The sequence below is a fragment of the Anolis sagrei genome, chromosome 2, assembly GCF_037176765.1.
Source record: "Anolis sagrei isolate rAnoSag1 chromosome 2, rAnoSag1.mat, whole genome shotgun sequence".
NCBI classification, from domain to species: Eukaryota; Metazoa; Chordata; class Lepidosauria; order Squamata; family Dactyloidae; genus Anolis; species Anolis sagrei.
The window spans coordinates 241,730,016-241,752,096 of NC_090022.1; the positions used below are offsets into that span (position 1 = coordinate 241,730,016).

Here is a 22,081-nt window from a genome sequence, read left to right on the forward strand (position 1 = left end):
AGTTCACATTGGGGAGGGATAAAGAAGGAGAGATGACTGGGGAAGAAGGAAAGGGAGGGAGGGAAGCACGAGACTGCGGCTCGCGCATGCTCATTTGTGCTTTCTGTTTTGGCGTTTCTGGGAATGGGAAACTACGGAAAGCCTGTGGCTGAATCTATGCTGTAGAGCAGGCCTGGGCAAACTTCGGCCCTCCAGGAGTTTTGGACTTCAACTCCCACAATTCCTAACAGCCGGTAGGCTGTTAGGAATTGTGGGAGTTGAAGTCCAAAACTCCTGGAGGGCCGAAGTTTGCCCAGGCCTGCTGTAGTTTTATTTATTTATTTATATTTATATTAGAGTTAAGGCAGTTGAATGTGTTAAGTCTTGTTAGGGTTGTTGAGCCAGTATGTTCTGTTAGTCACCGTTTTAGGAGTCCCATTATGGTGACTCAGATGTTAACCCTATTTCTGGGCATATTTGACCTGCTGATTCTAAAAAATGGCACCTGTTTTCCCCTATCTGCTCAAGTTTTTATATATATAGAATTAGAATAATAGGAGTTGGAAGAGACCACATGGGTCATCTAGTCCACCCCCTGACATGCAGGAAGATCACAAAATATTCCTGACAGATGGCCATCCAACTTGTTTAAAAGCAACGTCCCTGCAGATGGCTCATTCTCTCACACCAGAAGCGACTTGCAGTTTCTCAAGTCACTCCCAACATGAAAAAAAAAGCTTCCACCACACTCCGAGGCAGAGAGTTCTGCTGAATAGTTCTTACAATTAGAACATACGCCATATACCATTCACTCGCCTGCAGAAAATTATGATAACCATATCTAAGAAGATGTGGTCTATCCAATGCAGTTTACCAAATCAGCGCCCCAAATAACCCCAGGAACAGACCTAAAAACTAAGACACTGAGATTTTTTTAATTGGGCTGTGTAATCTGGAAAGCAGAACAGGAACATGAAGCTTGGCCTTCTGCATCTCTCATAAATGCAGCCCTGTAGTAAGTGGTCATCTGGGTTCGGTAGTGATTTTACCCAGGTAATGGATACATGCAAGAGTTGGCAAGCTTCTATCCCCATCAGCGCTGGTGTGGATTGCCCCAGGGACAATGGTAGGTACAGACAATTGAGGGTCTAAATACCCTATATTAGGCCTGGGCAAACTTTGGCCCTCTGGATGTTTTGAGCTTGAACTCCCACAATTTCTAACAGCCTCAGCCCCTTTCCTTTCCTCTTCTGCTGGAAGGCTGTTAGGAATTGTGGGCCGAAGTTTGTCCATACCTGGTCTAGTCATACTTTCTATCTATATTGTATATACACTTGTGATCGGATACATTTTTATTTTCCGTTTTACATGCACACGCTATACAAATGATCCATAGCAGCCATACTAATATTGACCATCATCTTCCAAGACTTGGAAGGCGCTGAACAGACTGCATTCTGGCACCATGAGATGCAGAGCCAATCTTAAGAAGTGGGGCTACAAAGTGGAATCCACGACATGCGAGTGCGGAGAAGAGCAAACCACTGACCACCTGCTGTAATGCAACCTGAGCACTGCCACATGCACAATGGAGGACCTTCTTGCGGCAACACCAGAGGCACTCCAAGTGGCCAGATACTGGTCAAAGGACATTTAATCAACTACCAAGTTTGCGAAATTTGTGGTTTTTTATCTGTTTGCTTGTTTTGTTCTGTTAGAAATGTAATACAATGGTGTGGTTGCTGATGACACGATAAATAATAAATCTTCCAAGAAGGGCTCGGTGTCTAGTTTGCTAATGCCTGCCCTAAAGGCACTACATTCTTTTGCATCTTGGAAGCTATGCATTGTCAGGAATAGATAATATTTTCTTGGGTGACCACCAATGAATTCTATAGGAAGGAGATAGCAAACAAACCAGTTTATTGATCATAATCTGATTATGAGCCAGCATTGTGAATTCTATTTTAACCTGCATTAATAGAAGCATAGTATCTAACTAGAGGGAAGGCATAGTCCCATTATTTTCTGTGCTGGTTAGGCCTCATTTGGAATAACTTCAGTTCTTGGTGCCTCAGAGATATAACTGGACCTGCCTTAGATATGGGCAAGAAGGATGCTAAAAAGTGTGAAGAACAAAATGTATATGAAGATAAGTTGAAAGAGCTGGGCTTGTTTGGTTTGGTGAGGAAAAGACTGACAGGACTGCACTCTTTAAGTACCAAAGGGGCTGCCACAAAAAGCACTGTGGAAGGCCTCTTCCCTGTTGTCCCAGAGGGTAGGACCAAGTATAATAGAAGTTAAAATAAATAACAGGAGGATAGATATTGATCGAACATTAGAAATTCAATCATGAAGTTTAGGCCGTAAGAGCAGTTCATCAGAGGAAGCAATCGCATGGAGAAGTGGGATCTCCTTCTCTGGATGTCTCCAAAAAGAGGCTGAGCAGCTGCCTGCTAGGGGTTGAGTAGGAGGTTGGATGGGCCATAAATCCCCTTGATGGGCCATAAATCCCCTTCAAACTCTTTGACAGATTTAAACTATCTGAGGATCCTGCATTGAGCAGTGAGTTGGATTCAATGGTCAATGAGGCCAAATTCCAACTGGTTCTGTAGGGTTCTTACGTTTTTCAAATAATCTTAAACACCCATAGTTTAAATTTGAATTGAAATGTATTCAAAATTTCTAAGTTAATAAAGATGGTTTGCCTTTATGAATTCGTGGTATTACCAGTGTTATTGATAGGTTGATTTTTTTTTTTTTGCTCTGGCTTAAGCATCAACATTTCTTCAATTTACATTGGACACATTATTATTTGGATCATTCCAAATTTTGCACAGCATGTTAAGTATGGTATATTTTTTAATTAAGAAGCATAGCACTGGCCACTAACTTGGACAGATTTAAGATCGGATTACAACATTTGTGGAGGATGAGGTTCTAAATGGCTATTAGTTATCATAGCTATATAGTACTTGCAATATGCACCTGTGTGTCAGTTACTGTGAATCACAAGTAAGAGTGCAATACTATAGAGCATGGAGTTAACTGCTTGATCACAGCATGGTGGACTAAATAGGTCTTTTGTCTGCTCTGGAGAGGCTGTGCTTAAGTGCCCCACTGAGTTCACAGAGGCTCCTTCCTTTGATCATGTGCAGAACATTGCAGCCTTAGTTTAATCATGTTTACTTGGAGGTTAGTTCAATTGATCTCAATTGAATTTCCTTCTTCATAAATGTTGTTGACACCACACTCATAGTCATCACTGACTTTTAGCTTGACTGACGCGTGATCAGAAAAAGGAAGGCGTGCTTTTTCTGTTCCGTGATCCGTGGGTATTTCCATTTTTGTTGTCCTAAATAAGTAAAATAAAACAAAAATGGAGCTGCATAGCTACCAGGGATTTGTGTGTTTGTGAAATGTTCCCCTTTCTGATTATGATAAACACTTGCTGCCCAGAAACTTGCTGTTTATGGTAACAAACCGTATGCTTTAGTGAAAATGGAAAAGAGAAGTCTTAGGGCTTTTCCATGGTATCAGTGAAATTTCCATTGAACAATTGCTTCCTAAATTCTTTTAGGAAATGTGCAGAAAAGAGAAGTGCTCCATTAAAAAGTAGCATATGCTAGCAAAATAAGGTAACAGTCCAACAGCAGACCCATTTCTGTGGTCATGGAATGCAGACTTTAGGAGGAGGAGTGGCTTCAGTCCTGAAAAGCCACATTCCACGGCCCCACTTTGTTGTATGTCTCAATTATGGATCTTGGTTTCTGTTTTGGTCCCACACCAACACACTGGTGATTTTATTCCACTTCACCTTTCACTGTATTTGTATTGAAAACATAGCCATACCTCCTTGGCCATGTTGACACTTTATACTTCAGCACAGAAAGGACTTGGGCACAAAGCCAGAGTATGCCTTCAGGGTTAAAGGAAATGTTTATATGCTAATATTAGTTGCAACAAGGAAACTCTTACACTGAGGCTGCATCTACACTGGAGAATGAATTCAGTTCGACACCACTTTCACTGCAATGGTTTAATGCTCTGGAATCATGACAGCTGTAGTTTGATGAGGCACCAGCTTGCTTTCACAGAAAAGGCAAAACTACAACACACTAAGCAACAAAACCCAGGATTCCACAGCATTGAGTTAGCACAATGAAAGTGGCATCAAACTGCATTACTGCAATGGTAGAGCAGGCATGGGCGAACTCCGGCTCTCCAGGTATTTTGGACTACAACTCCGCTGTTAGGAATTGTGGGAGTTGTAGTCCCAAACACCTGGCGAGCCGGAGTTTGCCCATGCCTGCCATTGAGTAACCATAATTCAAAGTCAATTTGACGGCCACGAATAACACCAGGAAGCATATTTTTAAAATATATTTTGCTGTTCTAATTCATACATTGTTTTTTAAATCATACATTACTATTTTATTCTAGTTATATATTGTTTGAATTTTTCCAGCTAACTGCCCTGAATACCATTATCAGGAGAAAGGTTGGATAAAAATGAATATATTAATAATATTAATAACATTGTTGAAGGCTTTTGTGGTCGGAATCTCTGGGTTGCTGTAAGTTTTTCGGGCTTTATGGCCATGCTCCAGAAGCATTCTCTCCTGACATTTCTCCTGCATCTATGGCAGGCATCCTTAGAGGTTGTGAGGTCTCACAACCTCTGAGGATGCCTGCCATAGATGCAGGAGAAACGTCAGGAGAGAATGCTTCTGGAACATGGCTCACATGAGGATGCCTGCCATAGATGCAGGAGAAACGTCAGGAGAGAATGCTTCTCGAACATGCCCATACAGGCAGAAAAACTTATAGCAACCCATTAATAACATTGTAAACAATGCAAATTCAAAACTATAAAAAATAATTCCCTACTCTTTTGAAAAACACTTTTCTTAAATAGTGAATATACTGGAAGTATAACAATCAATTCCCAGAATCCCTGAACATTGGCCGGGAAGCTGAGGCTTTTGGGAGTTGAAGTCCAAAAGAGATCAGTTTGGGACTCATGCCATCTTGTGCGCAGACGCAAAACCCTCCGCTTGCCCTTCACCTCGCTTTCTGATTGGCTGATAATCCTAGAAGGGGGCGGGCGGAGGCCCTTTCCATCACATGACCCTGGAAGAGGGCGGGGTGGCTGCCCCGCATGGTGCCCATCCCGACGGGTTCTCCGCAGGGTCCTACTGTCCCTCTTTCCAATAGCCGTCGTATAGGACGGAAGCCATGGAAAAAGAAATGTTGGCAACGGGCGCGGCGGGCCCTAGAGAAGAAGAAGAAGAAGAAGCGGAGGGCCACACAGCTCCCGCTAGTGTCAGCTCTCCCACGGAGGACAGCGAAGGCTGCGAGGGCCTCTGGGAGCTACCCGTGGAGCTCAGCGAGCGGAGACCGGAGTGCAGCCGCTGCGGGTGAGTGGGAAGCCAGGCCGGCTGTGCCTGCAGGTCACGTGATGTTCCCTCCCTAGGCCAGGTGTCGCGCTGCCTCTGCTGGCCAACAGCGGCATTGCAACTCTTTTTCCTGCCATAAGAAAGAAGAGAAAACCCTTGCAAGCAAACCAGCCACCTGCTGTCAAAAAAGGAGAAGTGCATCTTGAGCTGTGGAATGAATGAAGTTTGATAGATACCGCTAACTGTCATGGCTCAGTGCTATGAAATTATAGGAACTGTGGTTTTGCAAGGTGTTTCGGCTTCTTTGCTAAATAGTGCTGGTGCCCCACTACACTCCAATCTCATGATTCCACCTAGTATTGTGACACAACAGTTAAAGTGGTTTCAAACTGCATTCATTTTACAATGGAGATGTGCCCTTCCTCTCTTTCCAGAGTGGTGCTTTGGCTGGAAGGGATTGTTTTGCTTTCATTGATTTTTCTCCCTTTTGTTATTATAGGTGGAACATCCCTTATCCTAAAATGTCCTATATTTTGGATTTTGCAGCATTATATAATTAAGAGCTGGGAGCCATATCTACACATGTAATCCCTTCTGATTCATATACTCTTGTTGTTGTTCATTCGTTCAGTTGTCTCCGACTCTTCGTGACCTCATGGACCAGCTCACGCCAGAGCTCCCTGTCGGCCGTCACCACCCCCAGCTCCTTCAAGGTCAGTCCAGTCACTTCAAGGATGCCATCCATCCATCTTGCCCTTGGTCGGCCCCTCTTCCTTTTACCTTCTACTTTCCCCAGCATAATTGTCTTCTCTAGGCTTTCCTGTCTCCTCATGATGTGGCCAAAGTACTTCAACTTTGTTTCTAGTATCCTTCCCTCCAATGAGCAGTCGGGCTTTATTTCCTGGAGGATGGACTGGTTGGATCTTCTCTCAGTCCAAGGCACTCTCAGAACTTTCCTCCAGCACCACAGTTCAAAAGCATCTATCTTCCTTCGCTCAGCCTTCCCTAAGGTCCAGCTCTCACATCCGTAGGTGACTACAGGGAATACCATGGCTTTGACTATGCGGATCTTCATTGCCAGTGTGATATCTCTACTCTTTACTATTTTATCGAGATTGGACATTGCTCTCCTCCCAAGAAGTAAGCGTCTTCTGATTTCCTGGCCACAGTCTGCATCTGCAGTAATCTTTGCGCCTAGAAATACAAAGTCTGTCACGGCCTCCACATTTTCTCCCTCTATTTTCCAGTTGTCAATCATTCTTGTTGCCATAATCTTGGTTTTTTTTATGTTTAGCTGCAACCCGGCTTTTGCGCTTTCTTCTTTCACCTTGATTAGAAGGCTCCTCAGCTCCTCCTCGCTTTCGGCCATCAGAGTGGTGTCATCTGCATATCTGAGGTTGTTAATGTTTCTTCCAGCAATTTTCACCCCAGCTTTGCATTCATCAAGCCCCGCACATCGCATGATGTGTTCTGCATACAAGTTAAAAAGGTTGGGTGAGAGTATGCAGCCTTGCCGTACGCCTTTCCCAATCTTGAACCAGTCTGTTGTTCCGTGGTCAGTTCTTACTGTTGCTACTTGGTCCTTGTACAGATTCCTCAGGAGAGAGACAAGGTGGCTTGGTGTGCCCATCACACTAAGAACTTGCCACAATTTATTATGATCCACACAGTCAAAGGCTTTAGAATAGTCAATGAAGCAGAAATAGATGTTTTTCTGAAACTCCCTGCATCTGTTCCCTGCATCACAGGCACCTTCCAAATAAATAGCTAGCACGGGGGCAGAACACGACCCCTTATAAGAGACATGGACATATACACAAAACACGACCCCTTATAAGAGACATGGACATATACACAAATTTTAATAATGAAATGTATGGGGACACAACATATGAAAATCTTTATATATATATATATACACACACACACACACACACACACACATTATCCAGTGGATATTGGCAATCTGGTCTCTCGTTCATATACTCTGCTCATCTCCATTTCTAAGCCAAAGAGCTCGTGTTGTCTGTAGAGACTTCCAAGGTCATGTGGCTGGCATGACTGCATGGAGTTACCTTCCCGCTGGAGCAGTACTGATTGATGTACTCACATTGGCATGTTTTCAAACTGCTAGGTTGGTAGAAGCTGGGACTGACAGCGGGAGCTCACTCTGCTCACTGTATTCAAACCGCCGACCTTTTGGTCATCGAGTTCAGCAGCACAGTGGTTTAACCCACTGTGCCACCAGGGGCTCCTTAATAATATAATAATTACATATTATATATTACATGTAATATTACTAATAATATTGCAGTAAAGTGGTATACTGCAATGTAGTAATATATAATAATAATAATAATAATATGCTATGCTCATAATATGATATATTGTATGTACATGTTGTTGTTTATTCGTTTCCGACTTTTCGTGACCTCATGGACCAGCCCACGCTAGAGCTCCCTGTCAGCCGTCATCACCCCCAGTTCCTTCAAGGTCAATCCAGTCACTTCAAGGATGCCATCCATCTATCTTGCCCTTGGTCGGCCCCTCTTTCTTTTTCCTCCCATTTTCCCCAGCATAATTGTCTTCTCTAAGCTTTCCTTTCTTCTCATGATGTGGCCAAAGTACTTCATCTTTGATTATATGTACATATAATATTGATAATATTGTCATACAATATAATATTAATAATAATAATACAGTGTAATTGAGATCCAATTGAAACCATAGGAAAGTGACATCCAGTCAGAACTGTGGTTATGTTTCAAGGATTTTAATTCCCCTCACAAGGACTGGCAGTAAGTCACTTGAGGAGAGGAAATTTTGGATCTGTTACTTAATAAATTGTTTTTACTTCAAATGTGTAGCATTCGATCTGTTCCCTGCATCACAGGCACCTTCCAAATAAATAGCTAGCACGGGGGCAGAACACGACCCCTTATAAGAGACATGGACATATACACAAATTTTAATAACGAAATGTATGGGGACACAACATATGAAAATCTTTCTTATATATATATATATATATACACACACACACACACACACACACACACACACATACATAGAATCAGAGGGTTTTTTTATGTTCTTGTGACACACCTACAGACTGCAGCTGACACACAGGACCCTTCCACACAGCCTTATATCCCAGAATATCAAGGCAAAAATCCCACGATATCTGCTTTGAACTGGGTTATCTGAGTCCACACTCAGATAATGTGGGATTTTCTGCCTTGATATTCTGGGATATAGGGCTGCGTGGAAGGGCCCACAGGTTATGCTTTTTTCCCCAAAGAAAGCATTTCAATTCAGGGTGAATAAATGTACAAATCCTATGTATACGATGGCAATGTGCAAAGACATTGTACCCTGTAAATGATCATTGCTTTCAATGTGTGAGTGCTATGTATATGACATAGCTGCATGTAGAGACATAATGCCTGAAGCCTAAGAGCTTTGCACCTTTTTCTTCATCAAAACTGTGAAAGCATAGTTACTTGCAGTACTTTAGTGGGCATATTTAATACTTGTACTTTAGTTAATACTTGTACTTTAGTGGGCATATTTTTGAATGACGACGATGAACATTCCTCTATGGCTTGGAAATTCAATAACCATGCAGATTAATTTAAGCAATTGTGAAGATAAGTTTCCAATCATCATGACAAGACTTAATTGAATTGTCAGCGTAAGGAATTTGTATTGGACATGTTCTTCAAAAACCCAGGAATAGCAAAGAATGCTTTCCAGAGTAAAATTGGCCGTCTGTATAGTCTGTTTGCTTTGGTGTGTGGAAATGATGGCTTTTAAGTTAAATTTAAGTGCAAAGGATTAATGTATTTATTCTAACCATAAAATGTGTACCTTTTGTGATAGTTTCTGGCCATGCATGATTGACTGATACTACAGTGCCATCTAGTGAACAACTAGTATATACAATACTTCAACCACATTGTGCAAGTTCCTTTTTCTTTAGCATAGTTTTAATCATTAAGTTTGTATTGTCATAATTCAGTACTACTTAGCACAATAGAACGGTTATAAATACGACACATTTAAGGAATAGGGAAAGATACTTCCCTATTGAAATCTAATTAGAATTGGTATTTGTGACTAAAATGTCCATGTGAATCATATGAAATGCTGCCTTTGTGGTATGCAGATGGCCTTTTGTCATTTCTCCTGTCATTGCCATCTCAGCTAGGAAAGAAATTACTATTAGATGGAGTAAAGGGGAAATTGAGTTCCATTCAACTCCACCCACTTCAGTAAAGCATTCTGTATATATTGTCGAAAACTTTCATGGCCGGAATCACTAGGTTGCTGTGAGTTTTCCAGGATGTATGACTATGTTGCAGAAGCATTGTCTCCTGACATTTTGCCTGCATCTGTGGCTGGCATCATCAGAGGCCAATTGCAACATTCACACTTGCCTCAAACAGACAAGAGTTCCTTCTCCCACCCTGGACATTCCACAGATATATAAACATCACTTGCCTAGTTTCCAACAGACTTAACAACTTCTGAGGATGCCTGCCATAGATGTGGGTGAAATGTCAGGAGACAATGCTTCTGGAACATGGCCCTACAGCTCGGAAAACTCACAGCAACCCATTCTGTATTTAATTTAGAAAATCTACAAGTGGAACCTGCAAAAATGGTCCTGATCTGTATCTGAGCTAGCTATGCCCATTTTAGACTGTCCTCCCTCCAGTATTCAGCATTATATGCTCATTGAACAAACTCCATCTCATTCTGGTGTTCTTGAATATTTTTGACATTTTTTTAAAGGTTTGTATATATCTGAAAATGACTATGCTGAAAACTCTTTCCTGGTTTCCACTGATCCCTTTCATTTTGTCTTGTACCCATATTGGCTCCATTCACACTACATAATTGTAGCACTGTTATTCCACCTTAATAGTCACGATTCCTTTCTATGGAATCCTAGAATTGGCAGTTCAGGGAAGAGCATTTATAATTCTCAGTTAGAGCTCTCTAGTGTCTCACCAAAGTATAACCCTCAAGATTCAAATCCCAAGATTCATGTGCTGTATTTACATCTCATTTGGACTCATATTAACATCTATAACTCAATTGCAATAGAAGTTTTATTGGCCATCCATCAAGCTGCTTCTTTGTGCAATTAAAAGTGTTCGTTCTATTAGATTTTCCTGATGGCTAGTTACACCTGAGAACATTTTGGCATCATTACTTTAAGTATTTACTGTGCACTTTGTTGCCATTCTTTGTGGCTCCAGATTTCTATTTTGTACTTTCTTAATAGTACTGTTCTGGTAGTAAGTGATATGTTTGTACACTTATTTTGGTTTTATGCTATGGTTGATTATTGTAGCATGTTTATAAAATATGTGACTAGAAAATGATGGAGAAGTAACATAATGGGAATTAGGCCACACAGTAAGAAGGCTAACCTTGAAGGGCCAGATACAGCAGTAGAAGAGAAATATATCTTAACTATTGTACCCCATCTTTTAGACCAGGCATGGGGGAAATATTCTCTCCAGATGTTATGGACTTCAACTCCCAGAAATCTCAGCCAACATACCAGCTGTTTGGAATTGTGGGAGTTGAAGTCCAAAACACCTGGAGGGCCGAAGTTTGCTCATGCCTATTTTAGACTGTATCCCAACCAACAGAATCTGAATTGCTCTGTCAGCCAATTCTTATCCGTTGATACAGGTGATAAATGACTCGTTAGTCTGCTCATCAGCCAAAACTTCCTGTTGTGTTTTACTGAGACTGGAAGGAAGGTTTGTGTGATGCCTCTGTTTAATGCTGTATCTAAAAAGTTGATGATTTGGATAAGACAGTAATTTGTGATCAATAGGAATTCATTTGCTGGAGCCGTTCTTAGACTGGGTCCAGAATCTGGCATACTATGCAGATAGAGTGACAGAACAGGACAGAGTTGATGTGCTTCCTGCTCCTCTGTCCAGCTGCTGCTTTTCCTTAGCTGGCAGAAGTGACTTTCATTGTGTTTTTAGAGACTTCCTCATGCTTTTACTACTGCAGGATTTCAAGATTTATGCTTGTGTCTGGGGCATATCTCAAAGCTTAATGGTCACCATGACAGCCATGAAGTTGTTTCAATACAACACTAGCCCAATACATTCTGCAGGTAATCATTGAATCAAACCTTTGTTGATAAAGTGGGAGGGAAAGTTCTGGAACGGGATGTATGTGTAGTGATTAAATCTCATTATTGTGGCCTTACCATTTCCAGATAAGATTTGGATTTGAAGTCACTGTTCTTCCCTTCTGCAGTGGTTGGGAACAGGTTAAGATGATCCACTCAATCCTCCTTTTTATTCTGAGATAAAGCAAGCTGGAAAACAGCTTGAGCACAAGTGATTGAAATCTCAAAGAAAATGTGATCAACACTGGCGAGAGACTGTTATCATGCCTACCATGTGACAGTGATAACAGCTAAGACAGCTATTACACTGGCTGTCCCCATTTTCAGGGATGTCTGATCTGGTTATGTTGACATATGCCTTAGTCACATCCTTCTTGGACTGCTGTGACAAACAACCTTATCAGTAGGGCTACCTTTGGAAAGTTTTTGGGAAGTTTAGAAAGTCCAGATGCTGCAGTCAGACTGTTAAAGGAAGTACACGATTTCCTTGTTATTTTGACTTGCAAATACTCCCTTCTTGTGCAACGTGCTTAAAAAGGAAGACTCTATGAATGCCTGGAAGAGGCAGATTATTTTGACCCATTCCAGTCTTGCTTCATACCTCAGCTGAGCACTGAATGTAGGTTAAATATCCTTTATTTATACCCCGCACTTCTCCCCCTACGGGGGAACTCAAATATCCCTTATCTGCAATACTTGGTATCAGAAGTATACAGGATCTCAGGATTTGGAATACCTATTTACATCTACTGTACAAAGATAATGAGATACTTTTGAGATGATACCCAAGACTAAGTATGACATTTATTTATGTTTCATCTGCAGCTTATACACATAGTAGAAGGTAATTTTTGCAGATTGTTTTTAATGGTTTTGTTTAGTAAATAAGGTTTGTGTGTACATTGAGCCATCAGAAAGCCAGTTGTGTAGCTGTGTTTTATATAGTTTAACAGGAATTTTAAAAGGTTTTATAGGTTTTAACTCTGTGTTTAATTCTATTTTAATATTTGTATGCTTTGGGTTTTATTGTACATATTGTATGATTTTTAGTGCTGGTCATTTTGAGTCTCTTTGGGAGAAAAAAAGTAGAATATAAATACAAACAACAGCAGCAACAACAACAATATTTTGGTGAATTTTGGATTTCAGAAATCCAGATGAAGAATGTTTAGTCTGTACCAATCCTAGCACCCTCAAGATGGCCTGATTCTTGAGTACCTTTCAGAAGAAATGTCTTTGTTGGCTGCCTAACCTCTTTGCAATGGTTTCACCTGTAGTGTGTTTTGAATTAAATTTGAGTGGTATTCTCAAGCGACAGGATCCTCCCTCCCATGACCCAATGGGTGTACAAATGCGCTGTAAAGTAATGGGCCGAACGAGCAGATCCCTAGAGACATTTGGAAAGAAACTAAAGATGGCAGATGGCTTGACAGTTATTTATCTTCTCCTTTCCTTGACCTGACTTTTAAAAAAAGAGATAAAATAAAAGATAGGGACAATAGTTAACTGAAGCAACCCATGAAAAGTAGAGTTTGAAAATTGACAACAATTAATGGTAACATTGTCACCAGTCCCAAAGACACATGTCTGGTTACTTCCAAAAGAAGATGCTTTGAATGCGATTTTCCTGCTTCTTTTCAGGTGGTTGGACTGGATGGCCACAAGATCTCTTCCAACTATGATTCTATGATTCTGAGATATCAGTGGATAACCATGGGGGAGTACTGCAAACATGATGTCTAAAACCTTTTTTTTTTAAAAAAAGACTTTTAATTAATGTTACTCAAAATTGTCACCAGAATGTCTCCTTAAAATGACAAGTGCTTTCACAGAGCTGTGGAATGACATAGATCTAGCTGTTGATTAATTAAATGTGTCTCAAAAGAAATACCAAGTATTATCTTTCACTGCGTCTCACAGTAAAATGATGGAGTATTAAAGAAAGAACTGAAAGAAGTATTTTGCATAATTTTACCTTGTCCCGCACAAGATTGACAAAATAAACCCATCTTCTTCTGAAACCTTTGCTTCTAAAAAGCAGTGATGAGTTGTAAACATATCCATTAGGGACTTAATTAGGGGGGACTAAAACATTCCTCATAACATGCAAAGCTTATTCCCACCATCTAACACATTAGCCGGTGTATTAATTCTCTCTAAGCCAAGGCAGCTTTTCGTCGTGAATTATGAATGAGCTATTTCAAAGACTTCTCTCTCCCTCTCCCCCCCCCCTCCCCTTTGACTGACAAATCTCAAAAGTTAAATTTAATAACTCTGTCTTGATGACGATGGGCATGACTGACATGATGAAAATGTCAAGGCTACAATACATCTCCCAGGTACAGAGGAAGCACTGCCATGATTAGAATGGAAAGTTCACAGGTCATGGAGGAATAATACTGCATATCAAAATGTCTCTGGTTTATTAAACTTCACAGTTCACTCACTTCATAGTTGTTTAGCACAAAGCATTTATTTGCAAGTCTCCGCTTTGCATGTTCTTGAATCCTCCATCTGGTCTGCGCAAATAGTCATGAGGTATTTTTGGACTGATAGATAAGTTTAGTACATAAATCATCTCAGGCAGTAATTAACTTGCTTTCAGGGACACACATTTGGAAAAGTGAGGCCAACAAAGACTGGCTGCAAGAAATTGACAGGTCTCAAGATACTGTTGAATCATCCAAAGGAAACCAGATGATTTCATAGAATAATAGAGTTGGAAGAGACCACATGGGTCATCCAGTCCAACCCCCCGCCATGCAGGAAAAGCACATCCAGAATACCCCTGAGAGATGGTTGGTTAGTTTAAAATCCTCCAAGGAAGGAGCTTCCACCACACTTTGAGGCTGGAGTTTCATTGCTGAACAGCTCTTACTGTCATTCAAGTGGACTCTCCTTTCCTGTTATTTGAACCCATTGCTCTTGAGTCCTTGTGTCCAGGGCAGCAGGGAATGAGTCTGCTCCTTCCTTATGACATCCTTTCAAATATTAAAACATTGTGATCATGTCTGTTCTCAACTTTCTTTTCTGCAGGCTAAACAGCTCTTTAATCCAGTTTGATTTAATCTGGTTGCTTGCCCACCAATCCCATAGTTTATATAAAACAAAAAGAGCAGGAAAAAAGTGATTAGAAAACAAATTTCATGTGTTTATCTGAAATACATTCATGAGAATTTTGATCCACTGCATTCTGCTATGATTTTAAAGATCATGTGGCCCTCTATGCTACAGGATGGCATCTTTAGCAAGGTTTTGCCATCTAAAGCCAATGTTGAGGAATACCGTGAGTTGCAGTGAAACAACTACTTGGATGGCTGCGTGATTCTTATTATCCTTGTACTACAAGGGCAAAAGCAAATCCAGACAATGGCTAGTTGCATTATCAACAATTTTCAGGGAGTCTGGGAACACATTAGAACTGGAGGACAAATGCAACTTTAGTGACTAGTGCCACCTTTGTAACATCCCAAAGCGAGGTTGGTTTCCCTGTAGCTAAACAATTCTATGAGACAAAGTAAATGGGATGCTGGTGATAACAGAATTATTGTTCTTCTCTCCCTCCTCTGTATATCTCATGCTTGGCCCTTTTGCCTTTCTAAATGTTTTAACACACTTCTCATTCTGGTGCTACAGTGCCTCTTGCCTTTTCGAAATTTGTGGAGGAGGGTTTCCATAGCTCAGTGACAAAGATAATACTTTTAATACTTTTCATTCAGAAGGCTCAATCCTTGGCCTCTCTATTTAGAGATGGCAAAACTCCAGATTGGAAGTGTGGATTATCACTGGTGGACAATGGCTGTACTAAGATACATGGATTTATAGTCTGATTTCATATAAAACGGCTTTGTGTGGTCATATGTTTACTGACAAATGCAACAGCCTTACATGCATATAATCATAGAATCATAGAGCTGGAAGAGAACTCGTGGGCCACCCAGTCCAACCCCATTCTGCCAAGAAGTAGGAAAATCGCATTCAAAGCACCCCTGACAGAGGGCCATCTAGCCTCTGCTTAAAAGACTCCAAAGAAGGAGCCTCTATCACACTTTGAGGCAGAGAGTTCCACTGCTAAACAGCTCTCACAGTCTTCCACAGAGGTGGAATCTCCTTTCCTGTAGTTTGAAGCCATTGTTCCGTGTTCTAGTCTTCAGGGCAGTAGAAAACAAGCTTGCTCCCTCCTCCCTATGACTTCCCCTCACATATTTATACATGGCCCTCATCATGTCTCCTCTCAGACTTCTCTCCTTTAGACTAAGCATGCCCAGGTCTTTAAGCCACTCCTCATAGGGCTTGTTCTCCAGACCCTTGATCATTTTACCCGCCCTCCTCTGGACACATGCCAGCTTGTAACATCTCCCTTAAATTGTGGTGCCCAGAATTGGACACAGAATTCCAGGTATGGTCTGACCAAGGAAAATAGAGGAGTTGCAGGACTTCCCTGGATCTAGACACTATACTATTTATGCAGGCCAAAATCCCATTGGCTTTTTTTTTTTTGCCACCGCATGACATTGTTGGCTCATGTTTAACTTGTTGTCTATGAGGACGTCATGAACTTTTTCACACGTACTGCTGTTGGGGCAGACATCCCCCATTCTGTGTTTTTGCATTTCATTTTTTCTGCCAAAGTGGAGTATCTTGCATTTGTCCTTGTTGAACTTCATTTTGTTGGTTTTGGTCCATATCTCTAATCTGTTAAGATCATTTTGAATTCTGCTCCTGTTTTCTGGAGTATTAGCTATTCCTCCCAATTTGGTGTCATCTGCAAACTTGATGATCATGCTTTCTAACCCTTCATCTAAGTAATTAATAAAGATGTTGAACAGGAATGGGCCCAGGATAGAACCTGCAGTAGATATAAGTTCTCCATAGGAAAGGATAGGTGAAATAAAAGGGTGTTATTTCTTACAACAAAATGTCCCTGACAGCCGTGTTCACTTTTCCTGGATTCTCTAATTCATTAATGTGATAGTTTAGCTCAGCTTTGAATGGAATAAGGGAAAGAGGCTGTTACCAGTACTAGCTTTGCATTTGATAAATGATAGGTAAGCAGGCAGATTTCATGGGGCTTGGGCACAATGAGACGAAAGCCTAAGTGGTGGCAGCTTCAGGACCTGACCTGAAAGAAGAAAACTAAAGGGTCCTGTTCTTCCATGACTGCCTACTTACTGTAGTTTCTTCTATTGCTTCTTGGCTCTCTTTCTACCCCCAACCTTTGCTAATATAGTAGAATAAGAGCTGTAGAAAGCAAACAGGCAGTTACATATTTGGATGACTTCCAACCCTCTTGAAGATGAGACTATGCTGAAGGAGCAACACACATTATAAACGCTAAATAATTCCTTTTTGATTTTGTGAATAAATTGCTGTTTATCTTTTATTTTCATTGTGAAGAACTACAATGAGTTTCCTCTTCGCATTTTAATGGACCATCTCCAGGAAAATCCTTTCCGATTTGTAGTACTATTGTCAAGTTGTTCATTTGCTTAAGGACTCTTGGAGAAGTACAATAGAACATTGACACACATGAATGTTGCCACTTAGTGAAGAAGAAGCGTGTTTGACAATTGCAGGAATTAGCAGGCTTGATTATATTTTAAGATACATGTTTTATGAACCAAAATGATTAAGAAGGTTGATTTAAGCTACATCTTTTATGCATATCTCACTGACACGTAACAGGGATTTCAGGGTAGGTTATTGTGTAAACTGGTATACAATTATCACATTAACAAGACTAACATGCAGAAATTATTGGTGGTTTAGGGTGGGAGGGAAGAAAGTATTTCCTGTTTTCCTAAGTTTAATACGTGTGCGTTTTCAATATTAGTTTTCCAAGTTCTTGCTTGAGTACAAATGTGCTAAATATGATGTTAAATAATGCAGCATGATGACTGGTGTATCTGTAAAGTTTGCATAATTCATAAAAGCCAGTATATATATGAGTCTTTTGCACCCCTCTTTATATCTAGATGCGCCATCATCTCATAACATCTGGTCCCAGGGATTAGGTGCTGGAGTGGTGGTGGTGGGAGGGGCACTTTTTTCTTCAATGCATTTCTAAGTGCAGACCTTTAGTTTTCCTTGCTGCAAATAGCAACTAATTATATGAGTGAGAGTAAAGAAGGGCAACTGGATACACCATTGGTGAGAAAGATAATTTCCTCCCCTGATCATGTAAGTCACTAAGAACTGAAGCTGCCTTATGGCATGTTTAAATCTTGGCTATGCCTGGTTAGTCAGAAGTAAGCTCTGTTGTGTTCCCAAGGTAAGGCAAACATTTCCCCTTGACATTAAGTCTAGTTGTGTCTGACTCTGGGGCTTGGTATTCATCTCCATTTCTAAGCCAAAGAGCTGGCATTGTCAGTAGACACCTCCAAGGTCATGTAGCCAGCATGACAGCATGGAGCGCTGTTACCTTCCCACCAATGCTGTACCTATTGATCTACTTACATTTGTATGTTTTCAAACTGCTAGTTTGGCAGAAGCTGGGGCTAACACTGGGAGCCCACCCTGCTCCCCGGATTTGAACCACTGACCTTTCGGTCAGCAAGTTCAACAGCTCAGCTGTTTAACCTGCTCTGCCGCTAGGAGACCCTGTTCCCTAAGACTTACTCGTAAGTCAGTGTACACATAATGTATTTGTTTCATGTGTGAGTATAAGGCTGGGAAATTATTTGGGGAGCTGGATTTATAGACAAACTTTAATTGGAGATATTGATTTCACATTCCACCTGATTTATTTGGCTTACATTTTGTAAGTAGGGATGTTGCCAACATATGAACATCTGCCTGATTACTAGAACTGAGTAACTATATTATTACTTGTGACTTTTTGCTAACATCTGAACATATATATATATATAGTAGTCTCATTAAATGAGTCTAGGGACACTGCATACTTGGTTCTCAATATGGATTGAGAGGAGGTTTTAGTGGGGTGGGTTATTACAACATAGGTTGTGCTCTTTTCAGAGCATTCATCTTATGCCCATTCATTTTGGCAGTTACATTTTGTTCCAACGACATTAAGACCTCCACCCCCCTCCTCCCCAAATTCAACATCATTGGATGGCTACATCCTTTGACTGGTGAGAACAACAGAAGCCTCTGACTATAGGAGTGACTAATCTGGTTAATTAATGTCACTACCTTTTTGATCAGCGCTGTCTTCTGTAATTACATTAACTGCATGCCTTGAGGACCGCAGTCTTATTGTGTATGATTGAGAGAAGAAGGCCATTTCAGCTTAGAATAAAACTGGAAAGGAACATCATAAGCTGTATTAGTAATAGAAAATATTCACTTACAAGATGACCTATTTTAGAAAAAGCAAAATTATCTTTTTTGCCTTTCACCGCCTACCATAGATCCTTGCAGGAGAAAAAGAACACTACTGATTATATACCAAAGAACTGCTTAGAAATGAGGGATGTTTACTCCTTCCTTCATTAAATTATGAAGGTGAACAAATACAAGTAATATTCTGTTACTTGATTTTAGTAATTAAGATTTGTGTTTTGAACTTTTGGATTATGGTATGGAAATATATTTATGAACATGTCAGAATGTGCCTGGATTTCTTATGCCATATAATATTGCTGCTGGTGAAAGTCTCTTTCAGCAGTTTAGTTTGTAATATTACAAAGATTACATTTGACACTAATCCCTTTTTGTATAATTTGAGTGAATTTGTTTGCTTTCACATCTCGAAAAAGTGTAATTAATTGGCATATATGTCCATTATCTTGATATATTAGGCTCAGTAATGGCAAGTCACTTTTGCTTTTCCTTAACTCAAGAACGGTGTATCCTTGCTTCATATCTTCAAAATCTTAATTGGTTCTTTCAAATCCCTAAAGTTTTTGCAAAGATTCTAACTGCAAGATAGGAATATAGGACATTCAGCTAACTATAGTAATGAAGTGTTGCTTGACAGAAGTGAGATAAAGACCTCAAAATATTGATGAGGGAAATATTCAAGAGGCTTTTCACATACTGTGGATTGTCTTACTATGTATTAGGGTTGTGCAGAATCCTGGAGATTGATTCGGAATTTGGATAATGTCGGCATTTTTGCATCTGAGCCACAGAATACAAGTTGGGAAGGATTCGTTCCAAAGCCTTACCAGAACAAAATACAAAATTTTGGAAAGATTAGTTGATTCCAATTTATTTTTCATCATTAGTATCCTGACAGTTTGTTTGTTTTGCAAGCACAAGCAGCAATTTCTTTGTGGTGGGGTCAATGGGGCTAAGCGGCGAGCACATCTACGTTTCTTAGCATCTACGTTTCTCAGCTGCATCACATTTCTCAGCCAATCACGGGTCTGGTTCTTTCAATTTTTCTTCCCTCTTGTGGTTTTTTAAAAATGTTATTGGTGAAAACTTTATAAAATTCCCTAAAATCAGTGGATTAGTGAAATGTTATGTAACTTGTTAGGGTTATAGTCATAAATGTGGCCTACAAATATGGCAAGTTTCATCCTGATAGCCGGCAGGAGGGGGGGGGGGATATTTCAAGCCTCCCAGAGTATGACTCACCCAAGGGGCTTAAATTGGAAAAAAAATTCTAAACATCGGTGGATGACTGGATCTTTCTGAAACTTGGAAGGAATTATGCACTACTCCTGTTCTGTCACTGTGGAGAAATTCCAGGAGATACTTGTTTTTTTAAAATGTTATTTGTAAAAACTTTAAAAATGTCCTAAAAATCAGTGGGTTAACAAAATGCTTTGAAACCTGGCAGACTTCCAGTTGTGTATGTGTCCTACAAGTGTTGCAAGTTTCATCCAGATAACCATAAAAATGATGGAAAGACAAGCCTTACAACTTTCCCCATTGGTGCCAATGGACAAAATCTTACTGAAATGAAAATGGAACTCATCGTTCTGAATCCTAACAGCCCCCCTGCTAGAACAATGGCTGCTAGAACATTTATAATGCCAAAGTTTAATAACATGAGGTGTTATATAATCTGCATTTTTCACATCTGCACAGGACCTCGAAACTGAATCTTATTGATATGCCAGGCTTGCTATATTACAAAATTCCCTTTTGCTTTTTGGAATGGTTTTAGAAGCTTTTCTCTATTAGTTGTTTGGTCTTGAAAATTCTTACCAATGTTCTCAAATCTGCTAATATAAGAGGAGCAAAGAAAAAGGGGAGCAGTATACTAATTTTGTGAGGAACATTAGAGTAGCATTATTTCTGATCTGAAGTAGAGATATTTCATTTACAAAGAATTGATAGGAGATGATAGTGAGAACTGAGTGAAGTGATTGCATCGTGACTGAGATTACTCCAAATCTGACTTCAGTCAAATGAGAAATTTAAAATGGTGTTGCGGTACTTATCATGAAAGTGCGTTAAAAGGCAACCACAGAAAGATAAGATTGCACTTATGTATATATGTAAATAATTGGAAATTACGGAGACCATCAGCTAATATATATATATATATATATATATATATATATATGGATCCTCACCTTATTTCACCCATGCTGATCAGCTCTCAGGGAAAGATAAGAGCTTTACATCAGCTTCACCTCTTGCCAGATACTAATGTTCAGAAATGGAGATGATACTGCCATGAGAAATTATGGGGTTTTGTTGCTCAGCAGCGGATTTTACCCAGCGCCCAAAGTCCAAATGCAATAGATTCACAGACAAGTGGAAAAATGAACAGAAAAATCTTTACACTGTACTCAGCAGAGATGAAACATAAACTTGCAATGTTGCATACAAAAATAAAACAGTGCAAGAAACTTACATAGTCCTTGTAAGTAACACAAAATAAGGCATCTTCATCTTAAATCAAATGAGAAAGCAAACATAAATCTTGAGTAGCTTCCTTCAGAGTAGCTTCTCCTTGCTGCTCCCCATAGCAAAGCCTTTGAGCATAGATCTCAGTGAAAAAGCACTCCAAAAGCTCTCCAGCACCCACACTGTATTCTAAAAAACCCCATACAGATATACCCCATTGGGTGTGGACCAAGCTTGCTGTTTGACCTACATTACCAGCTGTACATAATAATTAACACCATAAGGTTTTTCTTCAACACTTGGTCCAGCTATGACTTGCCACAATATATTATCATATTATCCTGAGATAAGCAGTATGCCCTGAAGAAATGGAAAATCCATCCCATAAGACTTTATTCACTCCTGCTTTGGTCACTTTTGCATGACATTGAAGTATACCTCAGAGACCGTTGGATGTTTACAAAGTACTCCAGATTCATTTAAAGTGGCATACAAAAGGGTTGTTCACCACTTCCAGATAAGCCAGCTTTTCCACGTGACACAAGAATGTACATAAGAAGGTTTCAGAGTACATCTCAGAAGCTTGCTTGTTTTTAAGGTGCAGATGGAAGAGGAAACTGGGCAAATGCTGTAGATGCAGGGCGGGTGATACAGGAAATGTATTCTTTCTTGTTGCTTTGGAAATTAAGGAATTATTGTAGTAATCTCCCGTGAGAGTCTGTAGAAATAAATAAGCACAATAGAAAACTGTGTCAAAATGTACTTT

General features: G+C 40.1%; 1 protein-coding gene across 1 annotated transcript in view; it reads left to right on the top strand.

Moving 5' to 3' along the window:
• Window positions 1-5,096: 5,096 nt before the first annotated feature.
• Window positions 5,097-22,081, top strand: part of DTWD2 (DTW domain containing 2) — a 107,232-nt gene continuing 90,247 nt past the window's right edge. The window contains exon 1 of the mRNA XM_060761940.2: window positions 5,097-5,399. Coding sequence (XP_060617923.2) covers window positions 5,218-5,399 — 182 coding nt within the window. The 5' untranslated portion in view covers window positions 5,097-5,217. The remainder of the gene's footprint in view (window positions 5,400-22,081) is intronic.